This window comes from Triturus cristatus, chromosome 7 (genome assembly GCF_964204655.1).
Source record: "Triturus cristatus chromosome 7, aTriCri1.1, whole genome shotgun sequence".
In the NCBI taxonomy this organism is placed as follows: Eukaryota; Metazoa; Chordata; class Amphibia; order Caudata; family Salamandridae; genus Triturus; species Triturus cristatus.
This window is the reverse complement of record NC_140590.1, coordinates 184062307-184080879: the sequence shown is the minus strand read 5'-3', so window position 1 is coordinate 184080879 and position 18573 is coordinate 184062307. Positions and strand designations below refer to the sequence as shown.

The 18573-nt window shown below is 50.4% G+C and overlaps 1 protein-coding gene across 1 annotated transcript in view; it reads left to right on the top strand.

Moving 5' to 3' along the window:
• The window catches only part of LOC146809179 (alpha-tectorin-like), a 934770-nt gene extending 916687 nt beyond the window's left edge, over positions 1-18083 (top strand). Inside the window, exons 20-21 of the mRNA XM_085614840.1 lie at positions 13847-13946; positions 17854-18083. Of these exons, the coding sequence (XP_085470966.1) occupies positions 13847-13946; positions 17854-18083 (330 nt within the window). The remainder of the gene's footprint in view (positions 1-13846; positions 13947-17853) is intronic.
• The last annotated feature ends 490 nt before the right edge of the window (positions 18084-18573 follow it).

Genomic DNA, 18573 nt, shown 5'->3' with positions numbered 1-18573 from the left:
GGCATGGGAGTGGGAAGTGTGGATGGGTCAGGGGTAGGGGGTTGGACGTAGCGCTGCAGGAGACCCACTGCTGCAGTCAGTGTTGAGTCAATGGACCTCAGCAAGTTGCGTTGGTCAGCCTGCGATGAAAAAATGCCCTCCAAGTATGCCTCCATGTTGTTCAGCACTTGGCTGTGGCCATGGAGGACATTAAGCATCACAGCCTGACCAACCTGCAACTGCCGCTGGATGTCCACAGACTCGGCATTGGTGGCAGCAGTGGAGACAGGGGCAGGGGGTGCGGTGCCTGGCAGGAAGGAGACATGTGGTGACCGGGCACGCTGGGAAGGGACACGAGCAAGTGGGAGGCGGCTGATGGCAATGGAGGGGGCGGGCTGAGATGTTGTGCCGCTGTCAGCTGCTGGTGCAGCCTCCGCCCACTCGGAGAGATCATCCTCGGACCCGTCAGCTTCATATTCTGTCGTGCCAGTGGACAGGTCCTCGGCCTCACTCTCCTCCGCCTCAGTTCCACTCAATGTGCCAGCCACGATGTCAACGCTGGCACTGGTGCTCGGTCCCTCCGCTCCGTCTGTGCTCATGTCTCCCTCCGTGTCCCCCGACGATGCTGTGGGCAAGGTGAAGAGACAGCAATTAATCATACACCTGTATACATATGTCACATGAGTCCAATCTACATAGGTTACAGTGCATAGCCTGAAAAGAAAGATCAGTAACATCTACAAAACAAGGTACAGATGTAGGGCATGCAACACACAGTTGGTTGACCCACCATGCCACAGAAAAACCATGCAGAGCATGACACAATAGCAAATGACATGAAATGGAGTTTGACAGAGGAGCCAGGCCCTGGGGACAATCCAGCACTGCATCTGCACCACACAGCGTTGCCGAAAATAGGGATGAGCAGGGACCATATCCATGAACTTGAGGCACATGCAGCATAGGTAATACTGAAAACATGCCCACCATGACTGGCTCCCTGCACCTTGAGTGTATGTCCAGACAAACATCACACACTGGCCAGACCTAGCAAGGAGATTACAGGTTTTGACATGTAGGCTTTGCCCGCACCAACCACCCCCTACATGAGACAATTTGTTGAGACACAGGAAGCACTTACATCTCTTAGTCTGGGTGAAATACACAGAGGCTGCATAAATGCAAGATTGGACGCCAAATACCCAAGGTGCGCCTGTCCAAATAATCATGTACAAATGGGCAGCATCAGATGATTGTAACAAGACACACAGGCACTGGCCCCCGTGAGTATGGACAAGGAAAATCAGGTCAGGCTGTACAGTGGATACTTGTACTACATTTTACGTCAATATACATGGTGCCAGGGGACAATGGCACAGAGCACAACCTATGCTGTAGACACTGAGAGTGTCCACGTTTTGTGATGACACACATGACACCTAGGAAAATATGCCCCAGGGGACAGTAGTGGCCACACAACACCATGGTCCTGAATGGGAATGACTGCAACACACGCCACCATCCCTGCACTATGCGTATCGCACACTCATGCACATCATGTCACAGGCCCCAACATAGGACATGCGTGCTGTAAGGCATGACACTTGAGAGACTAACTCCCATGTCTGGACTCAGCATCAGTGCCAACTGACATGGAACCCACATGTACTGAACTGGACAGGGCACAGGCAAGGTCCCAAAACCTGTTACACACCACCCCCACAAATGATGCTACAGGCATAGTTCACGTGGAGAACGCGCCAGCCTACATTACCTTGTGAAGGAGTGACTACACACAGACCAGGGAACACATAGCAAGGAGGGGAAGGGAGGCAGGAGAGCACCGCTATACTGTGGGTAACTGGATCTGCACAGCACCCTTAAACCCTGGCAGTGTATCCATGCAACTGTGCACTTACAAATGCTGGTGACACACAACAAACACACATGTACCTACCCCCTTCCTGCTGCTGCTTCTCCTGTAAGCGCCTCTCCAAGTCTGGAAATACCACCGCCAGCACACGCTTGTGGATGTGGGTCAGACGGCGGCGCCCACGGTTCTTATGGGTCTCAGGTGAGTCCCCCAGCAGGACCCGTGCGATCCTCCGCGTCCAGCACCGGATATCCTGCCAGCGTTTCCTCACCTGGGCCAGGCGCTGCTTGCGACCCTCCGTCCTCCTCACGGCACTGACGGTGTTCATCCATATCGGCTCCTTGGCAGAGGCGCCTACCTGTGAGGATGAACAAGTGACACTACATCAATACACCAGGCACATGTCACAGAGAGACATATTAGAACAAATTAGCTGTTTACAACAAGGCATAGTATGCATCCAACGCATTGCACCTTTGTCACAGGGACATGATCCTCTGGGGAAGGGCAAAAGCAGTACGTGCCATTGAAAGTACACAGGTGGAATGAGGGCAACGACACAATCAATGATCCAGGCTCACACTGTGCATCAGAAGGTACACCAGGATAATGTGCAGCACCTCTAAGCAGTCACATGCCACAGGCCACTGACGCTACCGCAGCAGAGTACACAGACACACACAGGCACAGGATATCCACCTGCCATTGCCAAATGCAGTGACAAACCTCACTCTGCACATGTGCCACTAGACAGGGGGGCTCACAGGTGTGGGGCTGGCTCTGCACGTCAGACACACAGCACTGCTCCCTGCTCACATCACATGGGCAGGGTATATCCATCCCTCATGCAGGCCGGGGGCCACACTCCACATATGCACCCACCCACATGACAGGGGACTTACACACACACCGATGTCCAGGGTACGAACACATCATGTGGCCACTCTCAGCACAGGTACACAGAACTAACACACATCTGTGGGTACAGTCACCTGTCACACTGGGCTGACCACATAATTAAATGAGGACTGTAGAGGCTACATTCCCAGGAGGACAAGACAGGCAGAATGTGGCATGCACCATGCAGTGATTGTCACAGTAAACACAATGCAAGTGAGGATGGCAGACATGCACCACAGCATATACTGGCTGGGAGACATCAGGCATTCCCCCCCTGGGACCCCCCCTACAGTACATAGCATATGTGTCACACCTGGACACAATGCCAGAAGTCACAGTCACAAACAAGGGACACAGTCTGTGCTAGTAGACTCTGCACTCACCTGATACCCTGGTTGCCCATACAGCAGGGGGTACTGTGGGAGGATCACATCCAGCAAAGCCAGGTTCTCCTCCAGGGTGAAAGGCTGTGACCTCTCCACAGACCTTGACATGGTTCCAGGGAATCAGTAGCAGCAGCTGGGTCGTCGAATCCAAAGATGTGCAGGCAAGTGCTCCCTCATGGGACCTGGCTGCCTTATATCTGCCTTGCTGGCCTGTTTCATGCACAGGAGTACAGAGTGATTGGTCACTCACATTTGCATCCTATGTTTCCTCCAATCCCTTCAAACCTAGCACAGTCAGTGGGTTCTTATTGTGTTTTTTTCTTGAGCATGATGTCAACTCCAGGACCACATTGCAACAAAGTAGATTCATTCAAACTGACTACTGCTGTGCAGCTGCAGAAAAAAATTCAAACTTTAAACTTGGTCTCCATGACAACCAGCATGCATGTAGGCCTTTCTACTTGTCCCTCATGTGTCCCCTATGTAATTTGGAGTTTCACACACAGGTACGGTGCGTCCCGGGGCCCTAGGGCACCACAAATGCATCGCAACGGCCCGTACAGGCGTGTGTACGGTCCGTATCACTATGGGTGTGCTTGCGTATGCGTACCCATAGTGAAAGTGAGCGTACGCATGCGTGTACGGTCCGTACCACTAAGGGTACGCATACGCGAGAACACCCAGAGTGATAGTGAGCGTACAGGCGTGTGTACGGTCCGTACCACTATGAGTACGCATACGCGAGAACACCCATAGTGATAGTGAGCGTACAGGCGTGTGTACGGTCCGTACCACTATGAGTACGCATACGCGAGAACACCCATAGTGATATGGACCGTACACGCATGCGTACGCTCACTATCACTATGGGTGTTCTCGCGTATGCGTACTCATAGTGGTACGGACCGTACACGCGTGCGTACACTCACTATCATTATGGGTGTTCTCGCGTATGCGTACTCATAGTGGTACGGATTGTACACACGCCTGTACGCTCACTATCACTATGGGTGTTCTCGCGTATGCGTACTCATAGTGGTACGGACAGTACACGCGTGCGTACGCTCACTATCACTATGGGTGTTCTCGCGTATGCGTACTCATAGTGGTACGGACCGTACACACGCCTGTACGCTCACTATCACTATGGGTGTTCTCGCGTATGCGTACTCATAGTGGTACGGACCGTACACGCATGCGTACGCTCACTGTCACTATGGGTGTTCTCGCGTATGCGTACTCATAGTGGTACGGACCGTACACACGCCTGTACGCTCACTATTAGTATGGGTGTTCTCGCGTATGCGTACTCATAGTGGTATGGACCGTACACGCGTGCGTACGCTCACTATCACTATGGGTGTTCTCGCGTATGCGTACTCATAGTGGTACGGACCGTACACACGCCTGTACGCTCACTATCACTATGGGTATTCTCGCGTATGCGTACTCATAGTGGTATGGACCGTACACGCGTACGTACGCTCACTATCACTATGGGTGTTCTCGCGTATGCGTACTCATAGTGGTATGAACCGTACACACGCCTGTACGCTCACTATCACTATGGGTGTTCTCGCGTATGCGTACTCATAGTGGTACGGACCGTACACGCGTGCGTACGCTCACTTTCACTATGGGTGTTCTTGCGTATGCGTACCCATAGTGATACGGACCGTACACGCGTGCGTACGCTCACTATCACTATGGGTACACATACGGCAGCACTCCCATAGTGATAGGGAACGTACACAGGCCCTCTGAGTGAAAGTACGGTGCCTTTCACACATCACAGTGGTGACAGGCAGCACACAGGAAGGAATAGGGCTGACATACTTGTCCATGGATGGACATCAAGGCATTGTCTGGGCAGTACTACATGTGTGGGGCACAGGTGTGAAAGGCTGTGATGTGGCACATTACTCCTGAGTCGAGAAGGCACCAGATGTATGATGAGATGTGTACAGATGTTATGTGTGACGGTGCAATGTATGCCAGGCATGCCCTTCACTCCTTTGACATGTGTGCATGTCGTACTGCACAATTGGGATGAGCGTCACTGGCATGGTACAGTCAACAACACACGCAAGTGTCCCCTGATGCCCGCTACAGGGGTTACCACACCAGACATGTGACTACCCACGGTGCACGATGTGACTATGTCATGTATGTGTGGGGGGTTCCCATTAGCTTGATGTTGGAGCTCCCTCAAAAGCATCAGCTGTTGCAGCAACCAACATGTGTCTGTGTGTAGATGGACATGGCACACTGTTCCGCACACCAGGCCACATGTGGTATCGGATGTGAGGTGCGTATGTATGCATGGGACATGGAGTAGCGTAACAAGGACATGTCTGCATCCTCTCTATGAATGTGTGGTGAGTCATTACATGTACACCTTTATGGCAAGGTGTGTGGGCTGTCCTAGTGTAATGTCATGTGACCTGTGGCTCTAGTGTTCCGCTACCAGTCTCTGCAATCGACATCCTACTTCTGCTGATGTGTTGATGTATGTCACTCCTGTGTTGCGTCTGGCTGTTCACTTACACTGGGACACAGCTAATCCCATGCCATGGCATGTGGAGGCTCACAATCTCCGTGTGTAGCTGGGTCTTGGTAGGAGTGTCACCTGGCAGCCATACGTGTCCAGGGCATGTGGCACATACCTGACTCCGTATGTCGCATATGTGTATTGACAGATTAACATGTGCTCAGCACCAAAAAATTGTTGTTGTAGTGCACTCACTCTTCCTTGCCACTTCCAAATTACTGCAGAGCGCCGCCTCTTCCCCGAGCAATTCCGGACTTGGCTGACATGCGGGAGAATGACTGTATCCGGTGCTACCGCTTCCCCCAACCGTTGATTGTGGAGTTGACGGCGAGGCTGGCACCACACCTGCAACCGCTGCACAGGTATCCTACGGCACTCACACCCAAGCTGAAGGTAATGGCAGCCCTACATTTTCTTGCCACGGGTACCTTTCAAAATACCATCGCTCATGTTGGTGGCATGTCCCAGAGCATGTTCTGCCGTGTGCTGCATGATTTCTTAGAGGCCATGTTGCTTCACCTGGATGAGTTCATCAATTTCCCAACCCCTGAAATGTTGACTGGGGTCAAGCGTGGATTCTATGCCCTGGGAGGGATGCCCCATGTCATTGGGTCCATAGATGGGACACATGTGGCTTTGGTACCACCACAGGCACAGGAGGTAGCGGACAGGAATCGCAAGCACTACCACTCCATAAATGCCCTTGTGGTGTGTCTGTCCAACATGGTGATTTCACATGTCTGTGCTCGTTTTCCAGGATCAGCACACGATGCCTACATCATGAGGCGTAGCAGGGTGCCTGAAATGATGACGCAGCTGCGCAACGAACGAGCATGTGTTGTTGGTCGGTACACTCTGTCTGCCCTGTATTTTGCGTAGACTTCCAGCACGACCGCTTCTCCTGTCCTACTTATGTCCATGTGCTTTCCATGTAGGGGACGCTGGCTATCCCAACATGCCATGGCTGATCATACCTCTCCGCAACCCCATCACGCCGGCCCAGCTCCGCTACAACACCGCCCATGGCCGGACAAGGCGAGTGATAGAGAGGACATTTGGCCTCCTGAAGAGCCGATTGAGATGCCTCCACAAGACCGGCGGCGCCCTCCCATATGCCCCGGCGAAGGTCTGCAAAATCTTCATGGTGTGCTGCATGCTGCACAACATGGCAGTTGAGAAAGCTGTGCCACTCATCCTGGATCAAGATGATCAGGACCATCCACCCGTGGAGGACCAAGGTCTTGGCAATGGGGCTAGTGATGTGGAGGATGTGGTTCCGCAAGAGGACATCCGGACTCGGCTCATACGCGACTTCTTTGCTTAGTGGTGAGTACCAGTGTCTGTGTGTGCATGCATTGGTCCCCGTGTGGCATGTGTTGTGATGTGTGTGTCCATCTGCATGTATGGCACGTGAGTCAGAGGTGTGTGTGGATGTGTCACTGGAGTGATGGTGCCAGTGATGAGTGTATTTCCCCAGTCATAATTGTGACCTAGCATGTTGTCATCTTTACATGTGTCGAGTACATGCACATGCAAGTGGCTGTGCTTTTTGTGGCTGACTTCTTGTGTGTCTCTCATCCCCAGGTACTTGCGCATGCCGTCTGCTGGTTGCATTGTTGTGGCACTGCTATTCCTCATGGCCACGTCATCGTGTGCTGACTCAGCGTTACACGCACGGACACGTTTGGAAGTCTCCTTAGGGTAAGGGATGCATCAGGGGTGTATTGGGTGTGGCAGTTGTTTACGATGTATGCACACTGCCCCTGTCGATGTTTGGTTCCTCTGCAGACATGTCGCATCACCATGGGACACATGACATGCAGCTGTGTACACCTGAATAGATGGTCAGACTTGTTGACAGTCATCAGTGATGGGATTGTGGATTGTGATGATGGCATCAATGTGTGTTACACTGCCTTCGGACACATACGGTTTGCATTGGCTTGACATGGTGTGGGACTTCCACATCAGCGGATCAATGGTGTATGGCAGCCTCTCCGTGAGCAGCAGGGGGTGTTTAGCTGTTAGCCGACACTTGTGTGCCAGTTCCATGGCTATCACGCATTTGTGCTGCAGAAGGGGGGTTCCAGTGTTGGACCCACATGTTAATTCACATGACCCGTTCATGTGTACTCCGAGTTGCCTCTGCAATCCCGAATACATGACTAATAAAGGTGTCCCTATGCCTCCAAGGTGCCTCTTCTCAGTCAATGCTGGTGTGTTGCCACGGTGCATCCGGCATGTCTGGCATGGTTTTCCGTGATAATGGCTATGTGTCTATGTGTAGAGTAGCAAGATGCAAGCTGTTTGTGTGGGATTAGACTGTGTATTGTGCATGATGTCCATGACTGTGTGGGTATTGTGACATGTGCCATCCCCATGCATCCAACGTTGGCCAGGCCACCATTCTCTGCATCCACCTGACTCAAGCTTGCAGGACATGGTTCTGCCACCTGTCCACACATACCTGGGTGCCCCACAGGACACTCCACATGATCCCTGACCTCTGCGCATGGCTGTCGCTGTACTCAAAATGTGTGTTGGCACGGTTGTGCGGCCACCCCCTCAGCTGGTTGGGCCCATCACGGGTGTGTATGGTGCTCCGTGTCTGTCTTGCCTAATACAATGTGACCCATGTGTGTCCTGTGCCGGACTCAGGCCCCAGGGTGTGGATGGTTGAAGTCAAATGAGAACTCAGGCATGGTTAGACTTTACAAGACACATGTAAGGTAATAATGCAAAATGTAGGCATCTTCTCTTTATGGTGTAACTTTTTATTTTGGTTGGGGTACGGGGGGGGTTATGACATGAGGGGCTTTCCGGGTGTGTGGAATCCAAAGTTCACTAGGGGAGTTGGTGTCCTTGCCATTTGAAATCCTCAGAGTCCATGCCACAGTCTTTGTCAACATTGGTCAGACAGTGACCAGCAAGTCCATGTGGCAGAGAATGTCTTTTGCTGCTGTGCTGCTGTTGCTCCAGTGGGCCAGGCCAGGTGTCCTGGGAGATGGTGCTGTTGCGCTGACCCTCACGGTCTTTTCCGTGGACGACCCGCCCTCCTGCGGGGACCCTCAGAAGCAGGCCGTGACGATGTTTGGGATGCTCCGTCGGATGTCTCCTCCTCCTCCTCCTGATCCCTCCCTGTGGGTGGTGATGTTCTACGCCTGATGGCACAGGGAGGGTTGCCATTTTGTCGGCTATCCGACGGAGTGTACTGTGAATTCCCGTGAACACCGTCACGAGCTCAGCCTGTCTGTCCTCCATCCGCCCTTGGTGTCGCAGTAGACAGGCATGTTGCTCCGCATGTTGCTGGGCCTGCTGGGTCTTAATCTCATCGAGGGTCCCCTTCATCTCGTTGAGGGTGGACACAACCTGGGCCATGCCCGTGGTGTCCTGCCGGTATGTGTCCAGGATGTTTCGGACATGGGAATATACCGGTTCCGCAGCCAACTGGTCAGGCTCGCGCCTCCGCTGTCCTCCACTCCCACCACCCCTGCCCACTTGCACCTGGCCTGCCCTTGTGGGCACATCGGGTCTCCGGGACCCCTGAGGGGGGCATTGGCGTTGTCGCCTGCCTCCTCCTGGGTGCCCGGTACACCGTGTCCCTCCCGGCCAGCCTGGCTGCATTGTGGTGGTGGGGCAGGGATCCTGGGTGTCTCCTGGGATGTGGCAGGAGTGGGGGTGGTTGTTGGCCCAGTTGTACCTGACGCAGGTGCTGCAGGTCGTTGGACACCAGAGGGGCCAGGTTGGTCGGGGTCGGGTTCGTCCACACAGTGGTGAGAGTCGTCGCTGCCGGTGGCTCCGTCATCCCGCCGAGCCGGGTCCTGTGAGTCTTCCCCCCCAGTGTTGGGGGTGATCCACGACGTTGACCTGTGTGTGAGAGAGACAATGTTAATTTTGTTCCATGCAACATCCATGTTTCATTGGTTTCTAAGTTGGCACATTTCCTCTGGGAATTTGGATATGTCTTGCATTCCACTCACAGTGCACTTGTGCATGGGCATGTCCCTTGGCCACAGCTTTTGCGACTTTACCTATGTGTGGCACAGTCTTACTTGCTGCGTCAATTGTGACTGCAGTCAGCAGTGGAGTGGGCAGGTGTGGCGAGCCATGCATTGGCGCCTTCCGTGTTGCACTGTACGTGGGCACATGGAGTGGTTCCACACACTTAGATAATGCAGGTAGCTGTCGTTGTGCTCGTGCACAGGTTGTGACATGGCCCTGTGTTTTGCCATGGAGAATAGGGGGGGTTCTGGCACTGGCCACCCTTGTCTACATGCACGCAGTCCACCTGCTGACGAGCAGACATTCCCACACCCCACAAGGCTGATTTGCTCTCCCTGTGTGTCCCTTTCTCGCTCCCTCTCTGTCCCCCTCTCCCTCCCTCTGTGTGTCAGCCTCCTCCCTCTGTCCGTCTCCCTGTGTCTCCCTCCCTCTCTGTCCCCCTCTCCCTCCCTCTGTGTGTCACCCTCTGTCACCTCAGCCCAGCTTCCTGGGCACACACTGTTAGCAGATCTTTGAATGGCCCTTGGATTGTTGATGTGAGTTTGTTTCTGATCTCCAGGCACCCATTGGGTGTAGTGTCTGTGTCTGCGCTGCTGCTGTGGTGGTGTGTGCTGCCACTCTTTCACAGTGTTGGCTGTTCATTAGCTGCTGTCATGTGCAAGAACGTGCCGTCACCCCCATGTGTTCATGCAAGGCGTCCGCCATTTGCTGGCAAGTCTTTCCTGTGGGGGGACACACTGTTTGTCTGGCTGTGACCTAGGCCATATGGGCAGGGGGCATTGTTGTCTGCTTCTGAGTTGCACTATGTGATTTTTGGGGCCCACACTCCCGCCATCCGGCTTACCGTGTCTTGTGTTGGTGTTTTCTGTGGCCTGTGACTTGGCATTGTCCAGCTGGGTGCATGGGGCATGGTGGCGCCAGTGGCATGTGCGTGTTCATGGAGTGTGGTTGAGTCATGCGATAGCTTGGGGTGGTTGCGTGCCTGTTTGTGAGTTTGGTTGTGGATGACGTTCCCCCCATGTGAGGTGAGTTGTTTGTGTACTCACCCGGGTCTTGGAGTCCTTCTGATCCGTCCACTGCCACCACCAGCAGTATGGCCATCACCCTCTCCTCCCAGGGATGGTATTCTACGCGTCTGCGGGGCGGCCCTCCTCCAGTGACGTTGGCCTGGTTGTGTTCGTCGGTCATTTTGGCTCGGACCCTCCTCCGCAGATCGTACCACCTGGCTTGGCATTCATGCCTGGTCCTTCTGGTGTCCGCAACAGCATTCACAGCATCGACAATCGTCTGCCACATGGCTGTTTTTTCTGAAATGCTGGTCTGTCTGACCAATGTTCCAAAGAGGTGTGGCTCGACTCTGAGGATTTCATCGACAAGGACCTCCAACTCTCGGCTAGTGAACTTTGGATTCTTGTTAGTGGGCATGGTGAGGGGTGTGGGTGTGGATGGTGGAGGGGGGGTGTGTGGATGGTTGTGGGTGTGTGGGTGTGGTTGTGCAGGTGTGTGTGTGAATGTGATGAGGGGGTGTTTGTGAAGGTGGGTGTGTGAAGGTGTGCAAGTGTAAGGTGTAGTAAAGGTTCTAGTATGGTGCTGTAGGTTGTCTGTGGGGTCTGGCAGCAGTGAGTCTGTTGCAAAGGCTCATGGTTTGTGTGTGGGGGCCCTTTTTATTGGTCCATTGGTGGGTGTGGCTGTGTTTGAAGTTTGGGTGGGTGTGTTATAAGGAGTGGTTGTGTTTTGGGCCTCTGTTTGGGATTTTGGCAGTTGCAGGTCAGTGAATGTGTTGTTTTTGTGCTTGTTGGACATGTTTTGTGGCTTTGTGCCATTCGAATGGTGTATTCTTGTGTTGTTTTGCTTTGTCCTGGTTGTGTACGTGCGTTTTTAGCGTGTGTACGGTGTGTACTTCGGGCATTTTGTTGTACAGTGCTGTCCTTGTGTCTGGCTTGGTACGACTCGTACATGCGCGATGTTGTGTGAAGGAGCTGGTGTTGGGGCCTGGGGTGCGCTCCGTACTTAGAATGTTGGGGTGGGGGTACGCTCCATGCATACGCGGGTGGGGGTACGCGTCGTACATACACGGTTGGGGTGGGGGTACGGGCCGTACATGCACTGTTGGGGTGGGGTTACGCTCCATACGTACGCGGGTGAGGGTACGGTCTGTACATGCACGGTTGGGGTGGGGGTACACTCCATGCATACGCGGGTGAGGGTACGGGTCGTACATACACGGTTGGGGTGGGGGTACACTCCATATGTACGCGGGTGAGGGTACGGTCCGTACATACACGGTTGGGGTGGGGGTACGGGTCGTACATGCACTGTTGGGGTGGGGTTACGCTCCATACGTACGCGGGTGAGGGTACGGTCCGTACATACACGGTTGGGATGGGGGTACGCTCCATGCATACGTGGGTGAGGGTACGGGTCGTACATACACGGTTTGGGTGGGGGTACGCTCCATACGTACGTGGGTGAGGGTACGGTCCGTACATACACGGTTGGGGTGGGGGTACGCTCCATGCATACGCGGGTGAGGGTACGGGCCGTACATACACGGTTGGGGTGGGGGTACGCTCCATACGTACGCGGGTGAGGGTACGGGTCATACATACACGGTTGGGGTGGGGGTACGGATCGTACATACATGGTTGGGGTGGGGGTACGCTCCATACGTACGCGGGTGAGGGTACGGTCCGTACATACACGGTTGGGGTGGGGGTACGCTCCATGCATACGCGGATGAGGGTACGGTCCGTACATACACGGTTGGGGTGGGGGTACGCTCCATACATTCACGGGTGGGGGTACGTCTCGTACATACACGGGTGTACATACACGGGTGGGGATTCGACTCGTACATAGGAGGGCTGGGGGGGTGTTGGGCGCGTATGCGGGCACATGTCTCCATGGTTGCTATGGGAGTTCGGTTGGGGTGGGAGTACGGTGTTTTTTCCATACGGTTGTAACATCGGACGCACGGGATGGATCGTGATTCCGCGGTCGGACTTCACTTTTCACATTTGTACGGTAAATCGTCCGAGGACGTGTCGGACACATTTTCCGACCCGAGGACGTGTGGGGAATAATTCCCAATGCGGTTCGTGTGGACTTTTTACCATGCGAATCGTGATTGGCAGTTTGTACGGCACTTGTACGATTCGTACGGTAAAACGACCGGATACGAGTCGTACGGGGAATTTTTTTCCAGGATCGTAATCGGCACCATAGTGTATGGATCATTAAGCACAGTCTACATTTGAATGTTGGAAATAGAAAGGGGCACATATGGTGACAGTGAATAACTAGTCCTGGTCACCGCAACAACCAACCAAGTCATGGCAAAAAAGGCTAGAAAGGGATCAACACATAACAAGGCAGTGAATGATTTATAAAACTTGGTGGATAGTACACGCCTGGTTATAGTGGATGACTCAACACTCCCTGGGAATAATCCACAACAGTGCTTAATTTAAGCCGGTAATTTCCGGTGCTCAGCACTGGCACTTAATTGGTTTCCGGTGCTCGGCACCGGCACCTTATTGTCAACACCATACTTAGAACAGTCAACCATATGGTGGCGCTACTCATCTAATTTAGAGATGAGCAAAACAACAGTTGTTTAGGAATACAATATACATTTAAATTGCTAATACTTGCCTCCCCAGCCATGCCTTTGGGGACCTGGAATAATTTGAACTGTCGCATTTACATGTGAGAGAGATGGTTAGTAGTTGTTTTGGCAGGGATGACAAGGGCGATGGGTGGTGCAAGCTGCAGTGGCCTCATGGTCAGAGCCCTGGCACTTAACATTTTACAAATTAAGCACTGGTCCACAAGCAGTCAGGTTCTAGTTTATTGTATCACTTAACAAACCCTATAGAAAAGTAAAGCTCAATGTAAACAATATGTTGAAATGTGCATACGCTGCGTGAACATACATTTATAAGTTATGATGATGGACATCTTGAATTATTAAAGATTTATAGCCTTCAGGTAATTTCTTTAGTAAGATTGATAAGCCTGAAAACAGTTGATTGACTCAGCTCATTCAGGACTTGATGCTTTAATTAACTGATAGGAAAAATTGGACTTTAAATCTCCTGGAAAGTTTTCATGGTGCAAAAAGAGTCAGTATCTTCTTCTCTGTTCCTCCCTCAGAAATGCGGTAGAACTCAAGTTACTGTGACTGAGAGGGAGGAAAAGTCTCCCACCATGTCAATTGGCCCAATAGAGTGTCTTGACGAACAGAATGCGCCAGGTAAGATTTCTAACAATGTTACATGGTATGCATGTGGGGGTGCATAAATTAGTGTCAGGCACCCTTAGAGAAGCCCATTCACTGTTGTGCATGTCAAGATGCCTTCTTCAGCACACGCGTATACCTCAGCCAAATGTGTATTCCTAAAGGAAACCTTGGTAGAATATTTGAGGAAAAACAGTTTCCTTTAGGGTATGTTGTTAAGCAATTGATCCGATAATATGTTTCAAATGAGGTTAAATATCCCTATTTTATGTGCATATTAAAGCTCCTGAAATAAAACCCTGCTCTAATAAAAAATAAAACAAGCATTGGCATAGCCAATAGGTCTCGCTTCTGGGATCTTATAAGTATTTAGCTATGCAGCACAATATCCTTGGTGCAACAACATCAACTGTTGCATGGCTAAACACTTATAAGGTCCCAAAGGTGAGACCTATTGGCTATACCAATGCTTGTTGTTCAAGTTGGCGGTATGCCAAATGCATGCCCACATGAATGGTTCTAGGCTAGAGTGACCGGATTTTAAAAGCCAAAACCAGCGACATTTCGCAAAAATAGAAGAAGGACTCGATTCAACTGTATCTGAGGGACACAGAATGGTGGCGCTCATCAATATAGAAACACAGGCCAAGCACTAAGGAAATAACTAACAGGTCCATTTTTAAACCCAGTATCGTAAGTTATTTAACTTGGTTTTTAATAAGAGCTGCTACTGAGTACTGCTGTGCAACACATGAAAACGTGCCTCCAATGTTTTGAGTCGACCCTCACTGAAAAACGGGATCTGAGCCAAAATTGCCTAAATCTGCCGGGCCAGCTGATGGACAACCGGGACTGTGTCGGCATATCAGGGACATCTGGTCACCCTATTCTAGGTGCTTCGTACGAAGTAGGCATGTGTAAGTAGTAAGTAATGTTAGTCCATATGAAAAAAAGTTTACGGTGCTGCCACTAGATGGCGAGATAGCTCACTCGTCGGGAATGGAAAAGAGCAAGGACACAGACGTCAAAGAACTTTCCAGACAGGCATGAGGTTGCAAACACGGTGTCTTCCTTAAAGATAACAAAGAACAGCAATCGTTTCTAGGAGTAGCGTTTGCTATATATGTACTTCCTCATCCTCTGCTCCCCTCACCCGTTGGAGGAGTCATCTAACTTTATTTAATGCTGATCGGCGCATCGTGTGAGCCTACAGTGCTGTATTCACCACCTCTTCAAAGTGAAAATTCCAGTCCTAACATCAACAATTCTTGAATAGAATATCAAATACATCTTATGTTCTTAAATACCAATGATTGTGACTGTCAGAAGGCTGGCATTCCGTGGAAAGTGTACTGTAATTAAGATGTCGTCATTAAAAATCAGAACAAGCATTGGCCGCGCAGCCGTGAAAATGAAAGTGATCGCGATGCACTTAATGACCCGTGACAGAGGAAAGACAGATGGTGGCTGCGCACGTGCACGCGCCCGTATCCGCAAGCTTGAGGCCAGCAAAAGTCTGTGGTAGCACTTTCAAAACCCACTTACTAAATGTCTCGCAGCGCATGCGCTGGCTCAGGCAGGATCTAAAAATGGCAAAACAGGCGTCTGATGCAGATATGTACAAATATCCACTAATTATTTACAGTCAATAGCGGGAAAACAGTGCAAGTACAGGGTGCACAGTTGCAAAAAGTTGTAGTACAGTAAAGAAAAACACAAGAATAAAAAGAAAGGAGGCACAATTGTAAATGCGTTGTCTATTAATCGGCAATTATCAGGTTGGTGTTTCAACCTCAATGCAAATATTGGCAGGGTCTTCATCAGGACAACACATTAAGTCATCTTCTAGGATGACCTAGAATCAAAAAGTTTCACTAATAAGTGAACAATAATCATTATAGCAGATAAAAAAGACAATGAGCGAAATATGAATTTTTTCAACTGGCCACTAGAAGAATCTGTACACCACCACAACATTCGTAAAGCTGTTTTGCCAATGTTCGAATTTTACTAGAAAAGGTTTTTTCAGGAGCTCTATACATATAATGGAGGAATAGCTACTCTCTTTAGAACCACATTATTGGATACATTATTCAATGTTTCATGAAGGAGAGCTGACTTCTTCAATTGTTAGACAGTGATTCCAAACGGCCTCCCTAATTCAACTTTATCACAGTGGAGAACAACTTTCTCCTTAAGTAACCATATTGCCGTATACATATTCGGAAGACAGCCCCCTTGCCTTTACTTAGTGTCTCCTGTGTGTATGAAAGGAAGGTGTACGTTTTACCTTTCCCTTCATGAATTGTGGTGTACTCACTTTAAAAGAATCACTGAAAACTGTCAGTGGTTCTAGTTGAAGCAAGCCTCAGGAGCATACTGCTTGTGGAAGACAGAGAATGAAAGGGGCGCAGGTAATACCAAATAATATATGACTTGTACCCCCAGCCCCAAAGTAAATCACAGTGCACAAGTTGCAATAATTTTCATTGAAACCAACAGCAGCAAATGAAATTTTGATATTGCACCATCTGCGCCCAATCGGACAAAGGCGAAAATCATGCAAATGCGGGGTTGAAATTTTGACACAAAGTCTCTATCTTCGCCCACGGAAAGCATGGTACACATCAAGGCAAGGAGAGGCCAATTGCATCACCTTTGATAAAGCTAATTCACTTTTATAATTTAATTGGCATGACCAAACCAGGCCAAGAAACTGAACACTGTAAAACAGAAGTCACAAGACTGTGCACAATCTGGAATGCATAAAAGCATATTTTATACATTGACCTGCCAAAACCAGCACCCGCAATACAATTTAAAACAACAGTATTTGGAAATAAAAAAACAAGTTTCAAACAGCACATTTCCTGCAGCCAAACTGTAAAGCCCGCAAGCTAAAACAAGAACCTCTTTTTGCTAATTTTGACAGAAGCCTGCTATCAAAACCATACCTGCAACAAATAAGTAATCAACTAAAAGGCGAGCAATAGAATTAACAGATTTTGATTACCTACAATGCTTAAACCTTCTTTGAATTATTATATACATCATGCCTAAAGCTCAACTACCAGTACTTAGCAAGTCATGCACATCCTAGCTGACATCTCTATAATCACACTTAACCGCCCATGTCGCTGAGAGAGCCAAAAGTAGTTAGTTCAAGGACAGCTCACACAATAGACCCAGGAAAAGATGGGCTATTTGCCTCAGGGCATGTCTGCAACATATCCCCGCAAACTGAACCTTTAGCGGCCCCTGAGTGGTAAGTATATGCCCAGACATGGACATGGACATGCCACTGGAACCAAACTACAACAGACTGACAAGCCCCAATCAGAGCGAAACAGGTCTTGGGTTGCTGCCGTTCAGGGTGGACCTGGCATGGCAGTTTGGACTGGACTGTTCCTACTGGAGCAGGGTCAAGACTGATTTGTTTATGGCTGGGTCCAAATTGAAGTGGAATGGTGGGCAAAAGAATGAAGGGCTGAATGCCACCCTGAGTGATTGCCAGTGGTTAGACATATTGCAATCTTTCCGCCTACCACCTTGTGTATGTCTGATGTACCACCCTAAGTGGCAAGGGTATGCCCAGACGTTGCTTCCCTGCTCACTGGAGCCAAGCTGCAACCAACTGATGAGCCCCAATCAAGGTGAAACCGGTCCTGGATTGCTTGTGTTCTAGTTCAGGGGGGAGCTGGTCTGGCAGTTTGGGCCGGAACGTTTCTATTGGAGCAGGGTGAAGACTGATTTGCATATGGTGGGTCCAAACTGAGGTGGCATGGTGGGCAAAAGAACAATGGGTTGGAAAGCATTCCTCCTATCACCTTTTGTGTATTTGGTGTCCCACTGCTGTGTCAGCGTCTGCGTTCACTTTGAGGCAGTAAAGCTTCGTTAACATGTGCCTGCTCCTCCATGGCAGATATCTTGCAAGTGTGCAACAGTGTTGAGTGCAGCAGTCGTAGCCATGCTCCAGGTGGAATGAACCTTGACTCTTCCCTAGAGCAAGTGCTTGGCTTTGTTGTGGCGGTGATGCAGGCTGAGAGCCAATGTCTTATTCCCTATTTGGACAGGGTTCCATCGCTTTCTGATTGGCCAAAAGACAGAAAAAGTTGGTCTGATGAGCGTGTGTTTTGTCAAAGTAGATTTTGATGGATCTAGGAATGATTTATGAATGCAGTGATCTTTCTGCTAGCACTGTTGGATTTGGAAAGAACGAACAACAATGTTTTTCAAGTGAAAGTCTGTAGGAACCTTGGATATAAATTTAGGGTTGGTACTCAGGATGACCTTGTCTCTTGAGAATCGAAGAAAGGGTTCCTTGATAGTGAATGTTTACATCTCTCCTACACTCCTTGCTGACGTAAGTACAAGGAGAAAGCTTTTTTCCCAGGATATAAACTATGATGTGCTTTGTGGATCAGTTTGGAGCAGGGGAGGCTCCTCCACTAGGGCAGAAGAGCATCGCCCCACTGCATTCTCGCAGTACGAGAAGCAGAAATATAAAATGGTAATAACTACTGTTAGAACTGGGGGTCTCTAGTTGGCTGAGGTATTTACCTTAGTCTAAATAGGGACCCTTGCTTCTAGTCAGGGAAAGGAGGTATGACACCCTCTTTGATAATCCCTGCTCACCCCCTGG